Below are 23,886 nucleotides of genomic sequence, written 5' to 3'. Positions count from 1 at the left end.
CACACAAAGTCAGTTCAGCAATGTTTGTACTATTTGCCATCATTCAATAAGAATAAATGACAAGTCCAACTCCAATGAAGTGCATAAACTTTTGTACTTTATTTGTGGCAATAAATGTATATGAGCAGTTTGGACTATTTTTCATGTGCATATCTTATTTGTTTTTGATATAAACTAACAAACAATAGTACATTTTTTTGTCGCTTTGTCAAAGTTAGGGTTAGTGGCAATTCAAATTCTGAATACATCAAAAGGGTTATGAGTCATATTTTAGCTAATTTCAATGAGTAACTAAATTTACAATTGTTGTTTATATAACTGATGAAAGAGCCAAATACGATTCAAGAATGTAATTTAAAAAAAAACTGCTCACTGTAAAGTGATAGTTTACCCAAAAATAATTTACTTAGGTTGTTCCAAACCTGTGTGACTTTCATTCTTTTGTGAAATTGAAGAATGTCTCATGTCTTTTTTGTCCACATGGCTTCCAAAGTTTAAATATCTTGTTAAATATCTTAAATATAGTGTTCCATATAGAAAAAAAAATCATACAGGTCTGGAACAACATGAGAGTTAAATCTTTGACTAATTTATACTGTTTCCTGACTTAAAGGTGTGAGGGGATTCAGTAATAAAGCAATGTGATGGAGTGAGGCTAACTACACTTTATTGAATGCAGTACAGTATCAGGTGATCACACATCAGAGTAACGTTCAACATACTGTCACGTAAAGAGAAAAATAAAATAAAACTATAATTAATAGCTATGTTTTATGTTTTGGGGGCTGTTGTTTAACTCTAATGGCTACCAACAGTCACGTTTGTATATATCCCCTTTCATCTCATATTCATGTCAAATATGAGTCACCGAGAAATGACATGCTGAGGAAATCGTGAAGCAACGTGACTGCCAACAGCACTGGCTTTATGTGCAAGAAGGTACTTAAAAACATATTTGAATAAAGGTTATGAAAAAGGTTGTCGTGCTACATGACATCCCTCTCTTTAAGTGCTGCTGAAAGTATTTTACAAAACCCCAAACACAAATCAAAAATATATTATTGCAAAATAATTTGTTAATACTGTAGATACATGACACTGTGTTCTCACATTATACATAATCATAAAAAACAAAAACATAAATCTAAGATTTTCAATATCAGTTAAGAGAACGTACAATACATTCCTCCAACAAGAGGATGATTAAGAGAAAGTCATTTTTGAAACCTTAAGATAAAAGATTATAAAAAAAGAAAAACACTGTTAAATCTATTTTCCCTGCTATGACAGTGAACTGACCTGAACAAAAATGTATCTCAAGTTTCCTTTGCCAAGCAGACATCATTTAAACAAATGATCATTTCAATACACACTATACTGAGAGCGATGGAGCACCTTCATACAATATCATATTATTTAATAGTAGGTCATTAAAAACAAGTTCAAAAGAACAACATTAAAGGAACAATTCACCCAAAAACTATTGTCATCAATTACTCTCCTTCATATTGTTGCAAACCTGTACTTTTTCTTTCATGTAGGAAAAAAGTATATGAAATAATAATAATTTTACTGAGATGCTGAATCGTTTCCATACAGTGAAAGTGGTTGGAGATCAACTTTAAAGCTACAAAAATGACAAAACATTCTCAGCTACAGTTTTAAAATCTCAATTATGTATATTCATTATATTAACATATGGCAAATCACATTACAATCAAAGTCACATTAGTCTTCAAATTTGACCACAACACAGTATTTGAGAGTTAGAAATTAATAATTAGTGTAATTAGTGTTTTCCTCACATAAGATGAGTGTATGAAGATTTAATATAACATGCAAGTTTTTTTGTGTGGTTTGACAGCCTTTAGTCACCATTTACTTTCATTGTATAGAAAAGATCATTTAAAATAAAAAGCAATCATTGTGTGTGAGTAAAATGCTTATTTTCATGAATGGGTGAATTATCGCTTTAACTGTGCAACAGATGGATATTCTTTCAACAGCAGTTTTAGGAGAGACATAAACAGTCTGAAGTGACTCTTTACAACCGTATTCGGAGGAACAAGATACAACAGCCTCGGTTGTACACTTCCACTAACGCTAGGGGACACTAAAGACAACGAGAGGAAGAAAAACAACAAGAATTGGAAGCGAATGTACTGTAGAGAAAGCGTTTCTTATCTTCTTCCGCCTCATTATTAGTCTCAGTTTCTCTGACGGAGTAGTCCAGATGGTTAAGGGTTTCAAACCGCTTTCAAACGCTAAATTCTAACACGAATGACACAATTTTGAGAACTAAACCCGACATCTCTTTCTTTAGGCTGGAATTTGCGGTGCAGAAACCTGTTCACATGTTCCGTTTTAAAGGGATAGTTCACCAAAAAATGAAAATTCTGTCATTAATTACTCACCCTCATGTCGTTCCCGTAAGACGAGATTCATGAAATCCGAGAGCTCTCAGACCCTCCATAGACAGCAACGCAACTGCAATGTTCCCAGGTCCAGAAACGTAACAAGTACATTGGTAAGAAAACAAAAATGCGGTTTAATGCGACGGGATGTGGAAGAGAAGGATTGCTGAATAAAGTCGTTATTTTTGTTTTCTTTGCATACAAAAAGTATTCTCGTAGCTTCGTAAAATTACGGTTGAACCCCTGATGTCACATGGACTATTTTACCAATCTCCTTGTTACGTTTCTGGACCTGGGAACATTGCAGTTGTGTTACTGTCTATGGGAGGGTCTGAGAGCTCTCGGATTTCATCAAAAATATCTTAATTTGTGTTCCGAAGATGAACGAAGGTCTTACGGGTTTGGAACGACATGAGGGTGAGTAATTAATGACAGAATTTTCATTTTTGAGTGAACTATCCTTTTAAGGTCCTGATTATCATTTTCCTTAATTTTGTTCCGTTTAGCTCACTAATCAGCATACAGTATTTATAGACATAAAACGTACAGCATGCACTCACACACACACACACACACACACTCTCGCTCACAGAAACGATCCGATATTACGTGTCAACATCTGTAAAGTTCAGTGAAGTATTATACAACGGGAAAGAGGAAGACGAGCAGGAAACGAATGGATAATGTCACTTCAAAGGTGGTGGAAAACAAAGAGGTACACAGCAGCATACAGCTTAACCATACAACATATCTGCCCAATACTGAGGGTAAAGGCAAAAGTCATTAGCATATATTTCACATACAGAATGTACACAAGCCCTGGAAATCAGTCCATACCGTTAAAGATTTGGTCATATCGACCAATCAGAAACCAGCTTTCTTCTATCCCACCTGCGCCGTCTGTGTCAGCTCATATTCAAAGTCTTTGTCTCTACAGGTGACAATTATAAAAGAAGCAGCGGCTACAGCATACAGATTTCCCTTTATAAAATGTCAAAGTAGACATATGAAAACTTATTTGTATGTGTAACGGTTTATATAAGTGTATATATCGAGAAAAAGAGAGACAGAGAGTGAGAATTGTCAAACATCACCGCAGATAATCCTGAGGCGGTGTTTCGGAGCCCTCGATTTGTCCTTTAGAGCAATAAATAAAAAATAATAATAATAATAAAAACAAAGACAATGACTGGGGGAAGGTTTGGTTTGGTGCATCCATCATATCATGAGCTTTTCGGTTAGTTTTAGCCACGCCTTTGACCGTGGGCGTGGCTAATAAGCAGCAGCGTAAAAGTGGCCCATTGACGGGTGGATGGGGTTCAAGTTGAAGGATTAGGGGCGGCAGAGGCAGCGTTGGTGTTTGGACCACGATCACCACTGTTGGCACCTGGAACAGTAAGAGAAGGTTATAACAAAACAAAAAAAAAGAGGTGGTGAGGACAGTCTTGGGGTTTGTGAGAGGCCGAAGGTGAAAAACCGACCTGTTGCAGACAAAGCAGACTGGGAAGAGTTTTCCGCCTGGTTCTGAGCATGTGCAGGAATAAGTACGGAGGCCAGCGATGGGTTGCTGGACAACTCTGATGATTAAACGCAATGGATATTAGTGCAAAAGACAACTGAAAACACATTTACACTAACATTAAAAAAAAAAAGGTTGGGGCCAGTAAGATTTTTTGTTTTTGTTTTTGAAAGAAATCTCGAATTTCGATTAAACTGATCAAAACAGACAGTAAAAACATTTATAATGCCAGAAAATATTTGATTTCTAATAGATTCTCTTTTTAATCTTTTTGTTCATTAAAAGAAAAATGAAAAATTGACAAATTCAGTTTTGACAAGAATTTCAGCAGCAAAACTGCTTTTAACATCGATGATAGCAAGAAAAGTTTCTTGAGCAGCGAATCATTATATATGATCATGGACCACAAAACCAGTCATAAAAGTTAATTTTTTAAATTGAGATTTATACATCATCTGAAAGCTGCATAAATAAGCTTTCCATTGATGCATGATTTGTTAGGATCGGACAAAATGTGGAATCTGAGGGTGCAAAAAAATCTAAATATTGAGAAATTTGCCTTTAAAGTTGTCCAAATGAAGTCTTTAGCAATGTATATTACTAAACAAACATTAAGTTTTGATATACTTACAGTAGGAAATTTACAAAATATCTTCATGGAACATGATCTTTACTTAATATCCTAATGATTTTTACATAAATTAAAAATCAATCATTTTGACCCATGCAATGTATTGTTGGCTATTGCTAAAAATATACCCCAGCGACTTAAGACTGGTTTTGTGCTCCAGGGTCACATATTAGAATGATTTCTGAAGGATCATGTGACACTGGAGTAATGATGCTGAAAATTCATCTTTGCATCATAGGAATAAATTACACGTTAAAATGTATTCAAATAGAAAACAGTTAAATTTGAATAATATTTCACAATATTTCTGGTTTTACTGCATTTTTGATCATATAAATGCAGACTTAATGAGCCAAAGAGACTTTCAAAAACGTTGTAAAACTATTGCAGACCCCAAATATTTGAATGATGGTGTACATTTGCTATTAAAATCAGTTAATACTTCATCAAAAAGAGTTAACTCAATCATGGCCATTTGTGCAGCATACCCTGTGTAGTGAAATTAAACAGCACAGGCCGCTCTCTTCCATTCGGGAGTTTGAGGTTGGGCTCACGGAGCTCGTCGAAGAAAGTGTGAGCGCAGGCCTCCAGAGGAGTGAATCGGGAAGTAGGCGTGTACTCCAACAATCGGGAACACAGAGCTATCGCCTCCGGAGGGGTCCGGGGCCGGAAAACCTAACATATGGACAACAACGCAGGACTTTTGAATGCGTTATACAAACTTTTGTATAATAATTTTGACTGTACAAAATGCTTTTTTTTTTTGGAAATAGATTTGTACTCTTTTTTTAAATAAGTCACAGGTGAGCAATTAAAGTGCATCTGTGTACATGGAAAAACTCAGACTCATAAGATAAAATGTAAAATAAGACGGTTGCAAAGACCAGAATCACAGTCTAGAATGAAAGTGATAAAAAAGCTTGAAACACATGGAAACACTCATGCTAACCTTAGTCCACGGGTGTGCCTTTATCTGTGGAAACTTGAATTCAGTGTAATTTGGGTTCATCTCCCGGATCTGCTCTCGTGTAGGAGTTCCCAGCACCTGGAGGAAACAAGTTCTCTTATTCTGTTGCAATTAAAATATATCGTCCACACCACAACTATTACAACTATATACAGAGGAACAATGTAGTTGGAATCACTTTCAGACTGATTTTTTCAGCTGATGAACTATAAAAAAAGATCGACAACATTTCAAAAACCTTCCTACTTTAAAGCACACTGCAACTGCTGAAGTACATGCTCACAATAAATGTTATCGTCCATTGGTTCACACTAGAATTACTTTTAATACTAGAAAAGTGCAAAATAAGATACTTCAGCAAAAACAAAAGTTGGCGCAATCAATTTTTTTAAATGATTTATGAAACTCTCATGCAACACACATACTTCCATACCTTGATGATTTCAACGAGCTGATCTACGCCACTGTCACCAGGAAAAATCGGCTGTCCAAGCAGCAGCTCGGCCAGTACACAACCAGCCGACCAAATGTCTGTATGGAAACAGAGGTAAAAACACTGAATATTTCAACAACACAAGGTCACTGCACACTGAGTCCGAAAGTTTTGCACGTTAAAAAATAAATACGACCTCACGTTGTGTCAATCACGTTTGCACATTGCCTCCGAAACTTTCATCCTTAAAAAAATTCGGATCAGGTTCGATTTTCTGCGTTTTCGCATCCGTAGCATGCGTTTTGATAGGAAAGGATGGAGAATATGAAAAAACTGAAAAAATTATTTTAGCATTACACAACAACTTTGTTAGAGTTGTAATTCATTCAAGCATTTAGAAATAGCTGCAATATGGATTGTTGATGCATGTAGTTTTAACCACGAATTTATGCAAATCCATTCATTTTAAATCCTATATCACTTAATATGTCTGAAACAGCAAAGTCAAATAATTTTTTTTTTTTTATTAATACTTTTATTCAGCAAGAACGCATTGCTTTTATCAAAAGTGACAGGAAAGACATTAATAGTGTTATAAAGATTTCTATTTCAAATGAATGCTGTTCTTTTGAACTTTCTATTCATAAAGAATGATGAAGAAAAATGCATCTCAGTTTCTAGAGACCGAAAGACTGGATTTAATGGCTTCTGCAAATTCAGCTTTGCAACCACAGGAATAAATTCCATTTGAAAACATATTCAAATAGTAACAGTTACTTTAAATGGCAAGCAGTATTACTATTTTACTTAATTTCTGAACAAATAAATGCAAACTTGGTGAAAATAATTGACTTTCAAAAACCCATAAAAAATATATATTTTTGACATCACAGCACAAAGACACAATGATTTAATAAATGTAACACTTAAGTTAAAATGAACCTATTCTACAGTATTATCTGAATTAAGTCCTGTTTATATTATGACTGCAAACTATAACAGGACAGGATTTTGTATGATACTGAATCTTTTTGTTAAATCGAGCTGGCAGTAGTATGCCAGTGCTGCTGGTGGAGTTTAAAACGTTTTAGAATGAAAAGAACATTAGATTACCTATGCTGGAAGTATAGTCCGTGGCTCCGAAAATGAGCTCAGGGGCTCTGTAGTAGCGCGAGCAGATGTAGGAAACATTAGGCTCACCACGCACCAGCTGCTTAGCACTGCAGGAGACACACAGACAGAGAGAATTAGACATAACCAGAAATTACACCAACACGCGTCTAAATCAAAACAGCCCTCATCATCAAGAACAATAATCATGATCATTATCACCAAACACTAACTACATCCAAATGTTTGTTAACTACGGAGGAACAAAACTTCAAGAAGTTTAAAGCAGTTTAATCAAAGTCATAGATTTAGATCAGAATGCTCAAAGCTAAATGTGTCTGATGATGGGATTTGATCCGTGAAATAGTCACTTTCACACATGAGACTTGTTGAGTTGCTGTAAAATTGCCAGATGAAGTTTTCCAATAAAGGTACCACATCACACAAGCATCGTCCTCATTCCTTCAAACAACTTCATGAAGTGCATCCTGGGATGCTTTTGAGTTAATTTTGTGTATATGATGGACACTTGTTGCATGCTTTTCTTTCACTACTCACTCCACATTATCAATTTTTAAAGAAACACAAACATACAAAGCATTTTAAAAGTTTGGGGTTGGCTTTTTTTTTTAAGAAGTCTCTTAGGCTCACCATGGCTGCATTTATTTGATAAACAGTTAAGTTAATCAGTAATATTGTCATATTTTGTGAAAACTGTGATCCTATGAAATATAAATATTCTCTAACGAGGTATTTTCTCTCACTTTTGGGGAATAATAGTATTCATTTCTCCCCAAAAATGTTTTTTTACTGACGCCAAACTTAACTCAAAAGGTTTTATAGATTATGAGCATCAATACAGAACCTCAGGCAACGTTTCAACATTGTTTTACTTGAAATGAACAAGTGCTGTTAACAGATGTTACATGCATGACAGCACCTAATTTCCCCGTCTCACCTTCCAAAGTCACATAGTTTGAGTACAGCTGTCTCTGGGTTGAGCAGGAGGTTCTGCGGCTTGATGTCTCGATGGCAGATCCCATACGAGTGGATGTACGCCAAGCTGCGGAACAGCTGGTACATGTATAGCTGAAAACACACATAAACAGTGACTTCAGAGATCTACAAAATATTCCACCGTAAAGTCAGAACGGAACAAAGTCATGGCGCAAACACCCATGAAAACAAGAAAATCCTGCTCATACATCCAGCCAGTATATCTAAACTAGCAAGACCATGATTCACCAAGTTACACCACAAAGCCCATGCTACTAGTTGACTGGTTTCACTAAGTACGTTGTGCAGCTTTGGTTCATGAGCTGGACCAGCAACAAACCAACTTATACCTGCATGGAAAAATCACGTCTTCAGAATAGGGAATAAAATCAGATTCTACTGACAGATGTTACCTTCACATAGACCATGGGCAGATTCTGCTTGGCTCTGCTGTAGTGTCTGGCCACTCGGTACACGTTTTCAGGCACGTAGTCCATCACCAAATTCAGATACACCTCATCCTTCTGTGGGTGTGAAGAAGAAGTCAGGTGAGGGACGAAAGGAAGCAGGTTGATATCTAGAACACATCTTTAAGGGATAGTCCACCCAAAAATGAAAATTCAGTCATCTTTTATTCTCTCTCATGTCGGTCCAAACCTGTATGACTTTCTTTGCAGAACACACTAAAGATATTTTGAAGAATGTTGGCAACCAAAGAGCTTCTGATTCCCACTGACTTCCACTGTATTGACAAGAAACAGAATGGAAGTCAATGGGAACAAAAACTGATTTAGGTTATCATCTTCTTTTGACATGAATGACATGTAAATAATAACAGAATTATCATTTTTGGTCAGAAAAGCATGACACGGATGTGTGTTTTTATTTGCTTTATATACACCAGAATGACTAGATTCTTCAAAAATAAATAAGCATTACTATGTGGTTATATAATAAATAAGTCATTTTTAGTTTAATTTGAAATATAACATACCATTACAGTGATATTCACTATTGCTCAAATGTTTGGGTAATTTGTTTCTTTGAAAGAAATAATACTTTTATTCAGCAATGGCATATTAAATTGGCCAAATGTGACTGCAAAGACTTTTATATTGGACAGTCAGCGATGTTCTTTTGAACTTTCTATTCATCTAATAATCCTGAACACAATTGAACATGGTTTCCACACGCACAACTGTTTTCAACATAGATAATATGTTTTGTTTTTTTTTGTGATTTCTGAAGGATCATGTGGCACTGAAGACTGGAGTAATTCAGCTTTGCATAGAAAACTGTTATTTTAAATCATAATAATATCCCACAATATTACTGTTTTTACTGTATTTTTGATCAAATAAATGCAGGCATGGTGAACATACCTCTTTCAAAAACATTAAAACATCTTGCAGACCACAGACTTTTGAACAAAAGTGTAATATTACTTTAATCTTTTCAGATGTTGGTCATACAGCATCCCCCACCACTAAACCAGAGTGTTTATTTCATTCCCACATTCACTGAAACATGTGGATAACCAGAACATTTCAGTGGTGGTCTTTCCAGAGGAAAAGAGGGTCTGAGACTCAACACATATGAGTCACACATAGATTATTTGAACAGTCATTATTTCTCTCTCTCGCTCTCTGTTGCCCCCCAGAGACATAAACTCCTTAATGTATCTGGAAAATTAACCTGCCAAAGGCACTGAGCCAACGCAACAGTGATATCAGCTCTGTGATTGTCCTGCGATTGGCCGAGTGCTTTCTGAGTCTTTATATCAGCGTGATAACAACTACCTTAAATGACCAAAACCTTATTTGGGAAAATTGTATTGGAAGTGTAATTAATTTTTTTGTTATGACTCTAGTCCCATTCGTTTACATGGAGAGGGCGGAGTTTATGACCTGTACTGCAGCCAGCCACCAGGGGGCGATCGAAGAGCCCGCAGCTTCACTTTTCAGGACGTGTGAGGCACACCCGATGAAAATATATAGCAGAATTATGCATACAAATAATTACTTTTTATAATAATTTATTTTTGTATTATTTAATTTAAAAAAATATCCACCATGACGCTCGCTGTGAGAAATACTGCAAGAGGAGTGATACAAACATATAATAAAATGAGAAATATGACAAGTCTTTATTTGCGTATCATTTGAATCTTTTTAAATTACTGATGTTTAAAAGTTAGGATATCAGAAACAGATATTTTGCTCTTTTTGACTTTAAATCCACGTTTGTGTATAAATGTCTTATATTTTAGCAGTCCAAACAAATATTGGGTCAAGAAATAGCTATAGCTTGCAAGGTCAAGACAATCGCATTGCATCGTGGGATACATTAGCCGTGCACATTTTAGCAAATGTAGCTCGCAGTTGCATACTACTGAGTCTAGATTGCATTTCTGTTCTTGACTATAAGGTGACGTGATAGTAAACGGGTGAGAGTTCTGTCTGGACAGGGTTACATAACTGAACTGATCCTGTTTCTGTGACACCAGGGCAGCCGTTGGGACGGAGTCGCAGCGGTCAGACACTATGTCACCGTACTGGAATGGAGGGTTAAATCGGTGAGGACAGCCCTGCTCTCACTGCCTGTCAATGAGACGGCCAGAGACACCCACTTCACCGGCCATAAACATACTCTACGCAAGCTAAATTATCAGGTTAACATGTTTCTGCCTTACTGTGGTGCTAACATCTCATTACATTAGCATTAGACTTTCCTTCAAATTGCAGATATGCTTACACTTACGTTAAGTACTTTCTTAACAAAACGAACCATATAATCACTAAGTGAGTGCAATAAACAGGCCGATAAGTTTTTTTGTAAAAAGGAGGAAAGGAAACGATACACTCGAAAGAGTTGGGTCAGTAAGATTTTTTTATATTTTTGAAAGCACCAAGGTTGCATTTATTTGATCAAATATAACAGAAAATGTGTTAAATATTATTACAGTTTAAAAATAACATTTTTCTATTTTAATACATATTAAAATGTAATTTATTCCCGTGATGCAAAGCTGAATTTTCAGCATCATTAATCCAGTCTTCAGTGTCACATGACCCTTCAGAAATCATTATAATATGCTGATTTGCTGATCAAGGAACATTTCTTCTTATTACTAATGTTGAAAACAGTGCTGCTTAATATTTTTTTGTTGAAACTGTGATATAAAGTTGCATCCTCGCTGGAAATTAATGTTTCAGGCCATAGTATCCCTTCAATCCATCACGACTGGCCAATCACTGACAGCATCCTACTTTCTGTTTCTTTTCTTTTATGCTTCTCAAAGCACCCCTCACACATGATCTCGTTCTCTACATCTTCCCTTCTGTCTTTGTTACAAAAGAGAAGCCCTGCCGGTGTGTGTAAGAATAACTCAAGAGTAACCGTACACCCTGCGGCCTCTCGTATGTGCATCGCTGTGTACGTACGTCTTCAGGTTAGATGGCTGATATTTAGTGAACTAAACTGGTTTACGGAGGAATAAACCAGTCTTTACGTGGCTCCACCATTAGGATGGCCTGGGTTTGGGTTCAGCATTAGTAAAACAACATGCCTGTTAAACTAACACATTGAATTTGTGTGATGTATTGATTACTGTGGTTGAAATCAGTTGATTTAAATATGTTGCCATGGTAACATGATTGATCCGGCTAACACCGATTAAGATTTATCGAATTGCAAGAATGACTTCTGATCGTCTTGGAAGCACCAGTTCGAATGGGCTAAAAATGCATAAATGTTTCAAACTTTATTCCATAATTTTCCAACAAAAAAAAGTATTTATTTATTTATTTTTGGTTAAGAAATCTTAGCGCTTAATACACATACATACTGCGATTTTAAAGGTTGGAGTAAGTTTTTTTTTTAAAGCAAATACTTTATTCAGCAAGGATGCATTAAATTGATCAAATAGACATTATAATGTTACAAAAGATTTCTAAAACTAAAATAAACACTATTATACACTATCTACTTGTCTTCTCTTATTTATTATATATATACAACCTTGACCCTCTAACACTAGCACTCTCTATTCTATTCTATTCTGTTCTATTCTATTCTATTCTATTCTATTCTGTTGTTTACTTTTTATTTATAAAAACCTTGACCCTCCAACACTAGCACTCTCTATTCTATTTTTATTCTATCTACTTGTTTTCTTTTTATTTATTATATATATACAACAAAAATTGTGTACTGCATTAGACCAACCGGGACTTACATATCGTTGCTCTTGGTTGATTTGATTGTTTCTATTGGCCTTATTTGTAAGTCAATTTGGATAAAAGCATCTGTTAAATGACTAAGTGTAAATACATTCCAAATAAATGTTTTTTTAAACTTTCTATGCATTAAAGAATGCACAAAAATATTAAGCAGCATATTAGACTGATTTCTGTAGGATCATGTGACACAGCTTTGCATCACAGGAATAAATTACATAAAAAAATATATATTAAACATAGATCATTTAAAATTAATATTTCACAATATTACTGTTTTTATTGTACCAAATAAATTCAGTCTTGGTGAACCTAAAAGACTTATTTCAAGAACATTAAAAATCTTAGCAAAAGGAAGTGTATTTATAGAGATATACACATATAAACATATTATTAAAAATATGCATTTATTATATTTTCGAGGAAGTAATATTGAAAATCCTAACTTCTGGCCCAAGTCAGCACAGAGAACAAATATACTGTTAAACACTGCTTTATTCATGTAAAGGTCCTTGATTGCTTTTCTGAGTGATGTGACACTTCAACTGAATTCACTCAATCAAAAACGTAAATGAAACAGACCCTATTTGCTCAGAAAAATTCTCAAGTTTCACAACCAATCATTTTCCAAACCACAGCCAAAGCATGAGCTGCAATCTATATTTATAAATGAATGCGGCTGAAGTGGACTGCCTCTGACATGAACTATGCATATATGAACATGGTTAGTGTTGGGTTACATTGTGGTTCCTTGTTCTTCTTTCTCAAAAAGAAAGAAATGGTTGAATTTGGATGTCTGCAGCTTGTAAAGTTAAAACTTTAAAAACATACTCTCAGGTATGTAATGCAATAGCATTCTCGTTATAGGATCCTGACAAGACTCCGATCCTATTTGTGTGATCTATTTACAGATTATACATTAAAAGAGTCTGAACTGGAAAGTTGAAAGTTGGCTGCACAGGAGCCAAAGCTTGTCATACAGTAAAAATAGGGCTGGTCTAACAGTTTAGCTTCCCATCAATCAAAAGTTTCCTACTGAGCTGTCACTGGCCACTGCTGTGACAGGTTTTGCCCCCGGGGCTATCGCAGGATTACCAGAAATCCCATCCACAGGTCAACGCTGGAGGGCATGAGCAGCCTGAGCTGTAAATCACTACAAAAATACCACCCTGTTTGGATAGCAGATCTATTTATAAATTATTTCAAGAAGAATGACAATGTTTTGTGTATGTGTACCGCATCTTTAGATGGAGTTCCCTTCTGGGACAGTAAAGTATATTCAATTTGTTCATAACGTATTGGAGAACCTTGCAAAAGTCCCCCCAAATAAAGAAAAAAATAAAATAAAATGTTTCAATGTTGCATAAATATTATAGTACCATTCGTATTTGTTTATTCATTATTTTTTATTTATTCATTCCTTTTTTCAGTTGAGATATCTTACTTTTTAATGAAATATATATGTTTAGAAATATATACAAAAAATATTCAAAAGTATAAAAATGTCACTAAATATATGCATGAAGTAAAAAGCTACAGCACATTTAAGATTGATCTTTAATTATGAGGTTTTATAAAATTAAATTTAATACTATTAAGACCTTTTAAAGGAAAATGTAACAAATGCTCCCAACTACTAGAATATGGACATTTTTACTGTACCTTCTGATCACACTGTAAAAAACTATGTTTATCATCAGTAATTTTGTCTTATTTTCCAGTGCTAATGTCTAAAGATCCTTTAAGCAAGATATGTTCACTTAAGAAGCAAAATTACATAAAATAAGAAGTCTTGTTTTATGAGAAAGTTATCGAATCGTTTATGATTAAAACGAAAACAAATATCGGCTAATGGTTCAAAAAAATCCTAATTCAATGGGAAAACAAGTTTTCATTCATACCTCTTAACAGATGTTTGTTATCAATTTTGCTAAATTTCTGAAAAAACAAAAGACTTCCTATTCAAGTAAATGTACCTTGAGTTTAAGATGCTTAGAGATTTCTACTGGGAAACAAAAACACTGAGGAAGATATTTAATTTTGCAGTGCATGCAACATTTAAATCCACGACTCTCTGATTTAAGACTTTTTTAGGCCTTAATTTGTGGAAGGGCGAATTAAGTCTTTTTAAGATCAGCAGAAACCCTGTTATTATTTATTGTGCCATTTTCATGGCAATTTTCCCACAAATACTTACTATAAAAAAATCCTATTACCAAAAAAATAACTTTTAAAAACTCTTTTTTTTTTTTTTTTAAATAATAGAAAATAGGCTTAATTTTCCTTTTGTGAAGTATAATTTAATTTACATATTTTTTCAAATAAAAAGATTTGACTAAAAGGTCGTACTCTATTGGATTTTTTTCAAGTATGAGTTTGCTGGTGTCTGGAGTGTGCAAGAACCAAACTACCTGCAGGGCTCTGCTGCAGTCCCTCACAAGCACAGCTCATTAAAAAGTTAGATATCAGACTGCTACTCACTTCAGGTTGCACCATAGGAATACCTATCCCACGACCCTGAGCATTTGCTGAAAACTGCTGGACAGCATGTTTCTGGTCTATAGGGCACATGATGCTGCTCAGAAAAAAAACAGAGGGAAGAAAAGTGGCACTCACTTTGTCTCCACTGGAGTAGAAAAAGTAGCGCAGACGGACGATGTTACAGTGATCCAACTTCCTCATGATCTGTAACTCACGATTCTGACACAAAAACAATTTGTAGACAGGGAGAAAGAAATAATCATGAGAAATGACATCAATATAATGCTAAATGGTTGTAAGGATAAACTTGTCACTTTAGGACTAAATGATAAACCAACAATACATAAATTCTTACCTTAAACCTTTTATCCTGCAGCACCTTCTTTATGGCCACCAGCTCTCCGGTGTCGCACAGCTTCGCTTGATATACGACCCCAAACGAGCCGTTCCCGATGACCTTTGTGTCCGTGTAGCTGACCTCCTGAGGTCGGTCGGGTCCCTGACCGGGGGTCGCAGCCACTGTTGTAACTTTACTGCCATCTTTATCTCCTAAAGTGAGAGAGAAAGTTCAATGACTATTCCTTTGTAATGAACTGGCCTGTTTTACTTTGTCACATGCGCTCTAGGTGTTACTACGCTCATTAACGTTAGAACCTGCGTGTATCATTTATTCATCCACTTCACACCTCATCACGGTTTCGCACCCCTGAGCAAGTGCTTGACAACATGAAAATGGGAAAGATGAGAACAAAATGGGAACTGTCCTCAATTATAAAGTAGAAATATATTTAGAAACTCAGTACTTTTGTCCCTCTCTGTGAATTCATATTTCGGTAACACTTTACAGTAAGGTTACATGAATTCGCATGAATGCATGCAAATTTTAATGTGTGAATTATGCAGTATTTCATGCATTAATATTTAGTTAAAAACTAACATGAGTTCAAAGTCTTTCATTCATGACTTCATGGATGAACAACACCTTAATTAAGACACATGATCATGACGTTTTCTTTGCTCACAAAAATCAAGGTCTTTACTATCCATTGTGGATAAAGCTATGCTTATGGTACATGGCTCAAAAAAAGCATTATTTTGTGCATGTAAGACTACTTGAGTTATTAAAGGAATATACAAAAATCCACATTACCTCATGCATGCATACAGGCTAGAACAGTATATCAATTAATGTGAGAACTAATGTTTTTCATTAAATATGATATGAGTTATCAAGCATGTTAATGTCTTCTTTATAGTAGCCTGCAGGTAAATGGACATTGGCCAATCACAGCACATAGTATGTGAATTCTGTTGACATCCAAATACAGTAGTCATCATTAACTAAGCATTAGTTAAACAAGTTTTATGGCTAGCTGCCTTTTCTAGTTTTAGAAAAAGTTTGTTATAGTTTTTAATGGAATTTAATATTTACTGCATTTTGTTTTTTTGTATTTGTGTTTTAAAGACAACTGCAATGAAGCATCAAGAATGACATGAGCAGGCCAGCCACCCTGAGACTGATAATTCATGGTAAGAGAACAACTATGGTTTTGAGAGGTTTGAGTATTCTACATGGCGTTTGCCTTTTAAAAGTGTGTCATTTCTACTTCTTGTTTTTCAGAGAAGACATTTCTGTCACTAACAAAGTCGATGGTGAGCAAAGGTGGTGGCCACGTTTTGGAGCAGCACCTAGGTTTTGCAGATGGCTATGCATTCTTTGGCTGCTTGTCTTTTTCCCCATTATGTTTCAGTTGCCTAAAGACTTGTGAGGATAAATCCAGTCAGGAGTACAAGGGGCATAAACTGAGAGAAATACAATATTCCTATTCTCCACTATTGTTTTTATATGTGTTATTCTACCATCTGTATCACAACCTTTCTCTAAAATAGTATTTAAAGTCCTCCGCACCAATATTAGGACACTTGGTTTTAGTATCCGAAGAGTGAGATACCACTTCATAAAACTTATTATTACACCAGCGTATATCCTCCTCTTTAAAATGGGATTCTTGAACTAACACTATATCAGTCTTTCTTCTGTGCAAAAAATCCAGAAAACCTGTACGTTTGTGAGGGCCATTTAGGCCATTAATATTACAACTCATAATATTAAGGTCAGTCATAGAAATCAAACAGAATTACTGCATAATAAGACAAAAGTTTGAAAATAAAACCAGTTGAATCTACCATTAAACCACCCCCCACCCTCCCCGTTACCATTCAAAAAAACATAAACACATTCCCATGAAGTATGGCAGATCAAACCAAGAACAAACCTTGATCTGCCAGCACCCCTTAATATGGTCTGTGGCGTCAACAAAAACCTGCACATTACTGAAGCACCAACATTGGCCCCATAGTCACATATTGACTAGGTAGTATCTCTATTTTTAAAAAAAAGATAGAAAGAAAAGAAAAGTGAACAGTGAAATTTAGAGCATCTCTTCTCCGATTAGACAGCAAATGTCCAGCTGGAGTTCACTGATAGTTGGTGGATGAATGGGATCTGAGAAAATCTTTTGCTTCTTCTGGGGAGTGTAGCATTTTAGGTTCACCTTGATTGAGAATGACCTTCAGCGTTGCAGGATAAAGGAGAAAATTCTGGATGCCAGCGTCTCTCATCTCGTTCCTAATTGGCGCAAATTCACTTCTTCTTTTTGCGGTGACCGGAGAAAAATCTGGAAAGAAAGACAGCATTGCTCCATCGGAAGTTTTCACCGGGGCATGAAGTCTGGCGGCCCGCAGAATGAGCTCCCTGTCTGTGTACCGCAGCAGTTTAAAGATGAAAACCTGTGGTTAAGCGTGATCTGAGGAAAGCCTTGTGTACTCGCGATGCGCTCGCTCCACTTCAATCTCTTTGCCCGCCAGAGACAGGAGCCACGTCGGTAGCGATCTTTTCAAAAAGCCCATAGGGTCGTCCTTTTCGGAACCTTCAGGCAATCCGACCAGATGCAGATTTCTGTGCCTATTGCGATCCTGCAAGTCCACAACCTGTTGCTCGAGCGCGGCTACTCGCCTATCGTGATCTGCAACAACTTTCTTTTGTTCTCTCATCTGCCTTGTAAGAAGATCCAGTTTAGAGCATAGCGACTGAACAACTGACATGTGAGAAGCGAACTCGTTCCGCATCGCCATCAACTCGGTTCTTAGAATGTCCTCAAAGTGTGTAACAGTGTTCGCCATCTTGTCCATCATATCGCTCACGGTCAGTGGCTTGGATTTCTTCTTAATCGGAGAAGCTGATGGAGACAACTCCTGCTATTTACGACTGCATGCCATCAGGTAAAGCACCACCAATGAATAGGATCATGATCACGTCACGTGACTCCTTATTTGAAATAGAATTTTTTGCAATAAACAGAAATATTTTTCCTGTCACTTTTGATCAATTTAATGCTGAATAAATTACAAGTGAAGTGAAGTGAAGTGACATTCAGCCAAGTATGGTGACCCATACTCGGAATTCGTGCATTTAACCCATCCAACGTGCACACACACAGCAGTGAACACACACACACCGTGAACATACACCCGGAGCAGTGGGCAGCCATTTATGCTGCGGCGCCCGGGGAGCAGTTGGGGGTTCGGTGCCTTGCTCAAGGGCACCTCAGTCGTGGTATTGAGGGTGGAGAGAGCGCTGGACATTCACTCCCCCCACCTACAATTCCTGCCGGCCGGGGACTCGAACCCGCAACCTTTGGATTACAAGGCCGACTCTCTAACCATTAGGCCACGACTTCCCCCTATACAAATATATATTAAACATATAAATATATAAACTAAATATATATTTAAAAATGTTTATCCGGAGTTTCAAGCAGACCCATTTCTGAAAAAAATCAAGGTAAGGGAAGGGCAATTGTGAATCTGTTCGTTAGTGTTTATTATAGACACTCCCTACAGAATGAAAGCACAAGGAAGGATTTACCAGTATAGCAGTATCATGATTCATCACAGAGCATCTAAGTCAGGAATGCACTGGTGTCACAAAAATATCTTAAAAATAAAGGGAATAATTAGCAGTTTGGCTTGTGTTTGCTTTTTAAATTAGTCATTTAAGTTTCTGTCTTTTACAGTCAACGGCTGTGACTAAAAAGATCTGAAAAGAACCGCAGCGAAAGGATCATCAAGCAAGTGAGCTGAACTTGAGAAAAGACTCGTGAACGAATCATTAAGATTTGTTGCATAGACAAGAGCTGTATGAGAAATTCCTTACAAAAATGCATTATTGCAGTGAACAGTCTTGCTGCGTGTTTGCAGGCAATCTAAGCCAATTTAAGTGAGATAGTATAAGTATGTGTGTGTGTGTGTGTTTGGCAGGTCAGGTGAGCCATGGAGTAAAGTGCAGACAGAGTGCGTGTTCAGCACGGGCAAATGTGATGAGTCAGAGGGCGTGAGTGTGTGCGCACACAATCGCACAATGAGCTAATAAAGATCTCGCCTCCCAAACTTACGCAGCGATCACGGCCCATTACTTACCCAGATCATCTTCCCATCCTGCTCCTCTGACACCATCCCGCTCGCGAACTGACTAGTCATTTAGCAATTCAGATTAACCGAGGCATTTAATATAAGACGTAGTTTAGCTTAATCTTCTCCGGTCTAAGAGACTTTTCAGCATTAATCACATTATCAACACATACAACATTATTATCCCTCGCCATCCACAAGAACAGATGAAAATGAAACATGAACTGATTATGAATATCCAATGATTAGTCCTGCAGAATTTAAACACCAACTTTCTACATATCAAGCTTTGTATATTTGTTTTTATTATTATGAATGTTAGTCAGGATGAATGTTATAATTAATTTGAAGCTTATGACAACAGGCTGTGAGGCACCAACGTTCAATGCATTCAACTGGCTGCACTTAGGGATGCACTAATAGTAAAATCCTGTTAATGTTACGGCATTAAAATGAATGCATTGAATTGATCAAATGACGTAAAAGACAAAAACTTTCAAATAAATGCTGTTTTTAGACTTTCTGTTTAACAAAAAAATCCTTATATAAAAAATATTAAGTAGCAAAACTATTTACAACATTATTAATAATAGGAAATGTTTCTTGAGTAGCAAATCAGCATGTTAGAATGATTTCTGAAGGATCATGTGACACTGAAGACTGGAGTAATGATGCTGAAAATTCAGCTTTGAATCAAGGCACCGAACACCCAACTGCTCCCCGGGCGCTGTAGCATAAACGGCTGCCCACTGCTCCGGGTGTGTGTTCACGGTGTGTGTGTTCACTGCTGTGTGTGTGTGCACGTTGGATGGGTTAAATGCAGAGCACAAATTCAGAGTATGGGTCACCATACTTGGCCGTATGTCACGTCACTTACTTAAAAGCATGAAACACTTCATTCAAAAACATCTTACCAACACTAAAAATAAAGTATATCTTTTTGAAGATTACTTTTAAGTGAGCATTAAATGACAGCAAATGTAATCTTAATGTAAAAATTGGAAAAAAAACATTCTTTCAGTTGTTTGTTCAATGAAAAGACATATTTTGAAATGTCAACAATACATTAATGATCAACACCAGTACAATTGACCCATTGAACAAACTTCTGTCCCTCTCAGGCTCATTTCATACACATTAAATAGTCACTTACCCTAAGGAGGTCTATAATAGCTCTAAATAGGTTTAAACCCTAATTTGCTCAGACAGGTTCATGGTATTATCTTTAATACGAGCCAGGAAATGTAATTTCACAGCTATGAAGAGAGGCCTGCTGCTGTTCTCTGACAAGCATGTCTAGACCTGGACTATTTGGCGTGTGACGATAATGAGCGCGTCACATGCTCAGGTGTAGCCCCTCTTTAGGGCACACCCTGTGGAGGAAGTCATGCTGCCTCAGGCCTGGGTGTTGCTATGGCAGCAAGATGAGTCAGCTGGTAAAACTGATGCTGGGAGTCATTTGCTGTCAGCTGATCAGATCAACCAAAAGACCTATACTCTCACACGAGAAAAAAAACGATGATATTTTGAAACGCCTATTTCATAATATGGATTTTGAACTAAAATATTTGACTTCTAACTAAACTAACTAAAGAACTAAAGAAGAAATGTTTCAACACATTGCAATGAAGAATTACTTGATAATAGAATTAGTTAGATATGTTTATATTCCAATATTGTATATATTAAGCGCACTAATTTAATACAAATTCTATTCTTTTTTTTTTTTTGCAATTACATTGTTGTACATACTGTTTGAGGGAAAATACAAGCTGTACATGTCTGCTTTTCTACTCTCCAAAACCTAATCCCAAGTAGAAAACTATCTAATGAAACACTGAGTTTCCATTATGGTAGAAAACCATTAGACATGGATGTGTTAAGTGCCGGTCAGAGCCAATCCACATGTCCTCCCCTATTGTCAAGTTGACTGTGACTCTACAGACAGCTGCTGTTGGAAAAGAGGTAGAGTCAGAGGTGAGTCACACACATCCCACTGATCCTCCTTTCCTGAGGAGCACAGTGGTGAGATACACATCATTAGTGCAGGAAATGAGTGATCCAGCTGGGCTAAGGCTCAGGAGAGTGGCCTGTCAATCAAACCATGGGGCATGGGTTCAAAGAGGGGCAATGGGCAATTTTACAGCTCAAGCAGCTAAACATTAAGCAGCTAGAAAGTAAGCGAGATATCAAGTAGTAAGCTATGCCTCGAGACATTTATGGCTTATAAATCAATACCTATTCAAGGGTCTCAGGGCACTAAAACAAGCTCTGAGCTCATCAAGGAACATCTTCCTTGGTAGGACAATGAATCTAACCAGCTAAAGGGTCTCAGATTAAGCTCTTAAAGTGATAGTTCACCCAAAAAAGAAAACCGTGTCATTTACTCATCCTCCAAACCTGTATGAGTTTCTCCTGTTGAGTACCAAAAAAAAGAAGATATTTTGAAGAATGTGGGTAACCAAACAGTTGACGGTAGCCATTGACTTCTATTTGTAAAAAATGATAATAGCTACCATCAACTGTTTGGTTACCAGCATTCTTCAAAATATCTTCTTTTGTGTTCAACAGAAGAAAGAAACTCATATAGGTTTGGAACGAACTGAGGATGAGTAAATGACGACAGAATTTTTATTTTTGGGTGAACTGTCCCTTTAAATGACAGTTTTATGAGTCCATACAGGAATATTCTGATTCATATCAGAATATGATCATGTGTTTATCACATACATGCAATTTCCAAAATTGGACACAATATTTTTTTTTAAATCTGTAAAAGACAGTTGGCATATTCCTTAATCAGACATTTGGGTCAAACAAACACTTTATTCAGAATAAACACTGTAATAGTATATCACGTGACACCTGTCTTTTTCAGATTTCTATAACCTGGAATATTTGATTAATCTGGTTATGATAATCAGGTCAGTGTTAGTTTGGGATCACTAGGATATTATTATACTTGGAATTAGCTTTATTTTATATTTTCTGTTTTTATTTTAGTTAAAGTTTTAATAATTTTGCTGTGTGTTTCTGTCATTATTATTATTTATTTATTTTTTTTATGTCAACGTAGATTTTTTTTTTTCATTTTTTTTTTTTCGTTTATTTCGAATACATCAAATTAAACGATGTGTCAGCCAGCTGAAATAAAATAAAAAAAAGCTTTTTTATATTTCCTTTTATTTCAGTAAATTTTGCATTCATTTCAAGTAATGGAAATATTTTTTGATGGTTTTAGTTAACTTGTAATCAGGGTGATGTGTTTACATAATTACATGTTTAAAAATCTGATTATTGTCTGACAATTCTTGTGCATGCTAACGCAGTCATTATCTTGCTGAAAAAAAAAGGTCTGGGCAGTGCAACCTTCCTGGAATAAACTACTGAGCTTTGCAATGATGCCCAGGCAGGGTGCTTTCTCAGAGCACAATGCAGCAAATGTATTTCCATTGAGCAGATCTGATAATAAGAGACAGGACCTGGCCCATCCCTTGAGATCCAGGCAGCATTACATTAGGAGCATGATTATATGACAGATGCTCACAAACTGTATATCATACACATATCCATCCTGATCATAACCAAGTGTGAATTTCTTGCTTATCTTATAGTGTTTGGCTGAGAACTATTACGATATGAGATATAGAGTAGTAGATGTTGATGCTTACTGCTGACTTTCATGTTGCCAAAGGCTGAAGGCTGCGGCACTGGCTTGCAGCTCTCCGCAAATGAGGTGGTCCTAGGCCGGCCTGACATCTCCCAGATCCCCTTAACTGTTCAACCACGATCCTTATAGGCTCCTTTAACACAAGAGGAAATATCTGGGCTCCGAATAAGCTTCTGTTTAAGCAAATGAAGGAAAACTCCAGGTTATCTCTTCCAATGCAATGAATTCAGAGGTGGTCAGCTGATTGTAGATGAAGATATCCGTTCATTAACCATCAAATGTACCGTTTAAAAAGACTTTGCAAGTCAAATGGCACAAATTAGTCCCCGTTTTAGACTGGCCGATGATAATGTCACAGAAAAATGTCTATGGAAAGACAAAATCACATTATCTTGGACAGACATTCAGCCTATATCAGTTCACATCAGCATATCCAGAGCGCAGAACTGTTATCTCGCATGCGCACAGATGATCAGATAAACTTACACTATTATAATGTATCTTTCACTTTGTATCCTTCAGATGTTGCAGCCGGGTATCGATAAAGCTGACACGAGACTTGCCATGGCCACATCAGTCCGTGAATATTGCTCTAGATCCGATAAAACGCAAATCATTCAGGCACCTTTCTTCCAAATGACGGGAAGGATGTCGCTAGGTTTTTCTTGAGCCCTAAAAAAAACACAGAATCCCTGACGGACGTGACACAGCCGCTCTGGAAACCTCCTGCTCGCGATGTGAGTGAGATTCATGAACGAATCGATTCTTTTGAATGAATCTTTCCAAACGACTCGCTCCAGAATCGGACTGGTTCTTGATAATATTGTAAATATTCTAAAAGCCAAATTGCATAAATATTGACCAATAAAACCTATGTCTACTGTAATTACGTTTATGACGGCTCAAAATGTAAATCAATAATCAAGATTTTTAATGTAAATCTTCATGTAAAGGTTC

At 36.4% G+C, this 23,886-nt stretch overlaps 1 protein-coding gene across 1 annotated transcript; it reads right to left on the bottom strand.

The window, feature by feature from the left end:
- Positions 1-3,143: 3,143 nt before the first annotated feature.
- On the bottom strand, positions 3,144-23,023 carry LOC306873496 (glycogen synthase kinase-3 beta-like). Its single transcript, XM_079422828.1, has 11 exons — positions 22,931-23,023; positions 15,145-15,338; positions 14,925-15,008; positions 8,484-8,594; positions 8,033-8,163; positions 7,078-7,184; positions 5,965-6,062; positions 5,514-5,609; positions 5,053-5,239; positions 3,896-3,991; positions 3,144-3,801 (listed from the first exon to the last, which is right to left on the bottom strand). Exons 1-11 carry the CDS (start codon positions 23,016-23,018, stop codon positions 3,734-3,736), a joined length of 1,260 nt encoding a protein of 419 aa, XP_079278954.1. The 5' UTR covers positions 23,019-23,023; the 3' UTR covers positions 3,144-3,733.
- Positions 23,024-23,886: the final 863 nt, after the last annotated feature.

Source organism: Barbus barbus (genome assembly GCF_936440315.1).
Source record: "Barbus barbus genome assembly, chromosome: 8".
NCBI classification, from domain to species: Eukaryota; Metazoa; Chordata; class Actinopteri; order Cypriniformes; family Cyprinidae; genus Barbus; species Barbus barbus.
The sequence above is the reverse complement of the archived record's forward strand: the minus strand, read 5'-3'. Positions and strand labels throughout refer to the sequence as shown.

Excerpts from the sequence above, each read along its gene's own strand:
- LOC306873496 (XM_079422828.1), bottom strand. The coding sequence starts at position 23,018 with ATGTCAGGCCGGCCTAGGACCACCTCATTTGCGGAGAGCTGCAAGCCA. Across the intron at positions 6,063-7,077 it reads GGACTATACTTCCAGCATAG|ACATTTGGTCGGCTGGTTGT; the intron begins GTAATCTAATGT and ends GTTTCCATACAG. Across the intron at positions 5,610-5,964 it reads AGCTCGTTGAAATCATCAAG|GTGCTGGGAACTCCTACACG; the intron begins GTATGGAAGTAT and ends TGTTTCCTCCAG.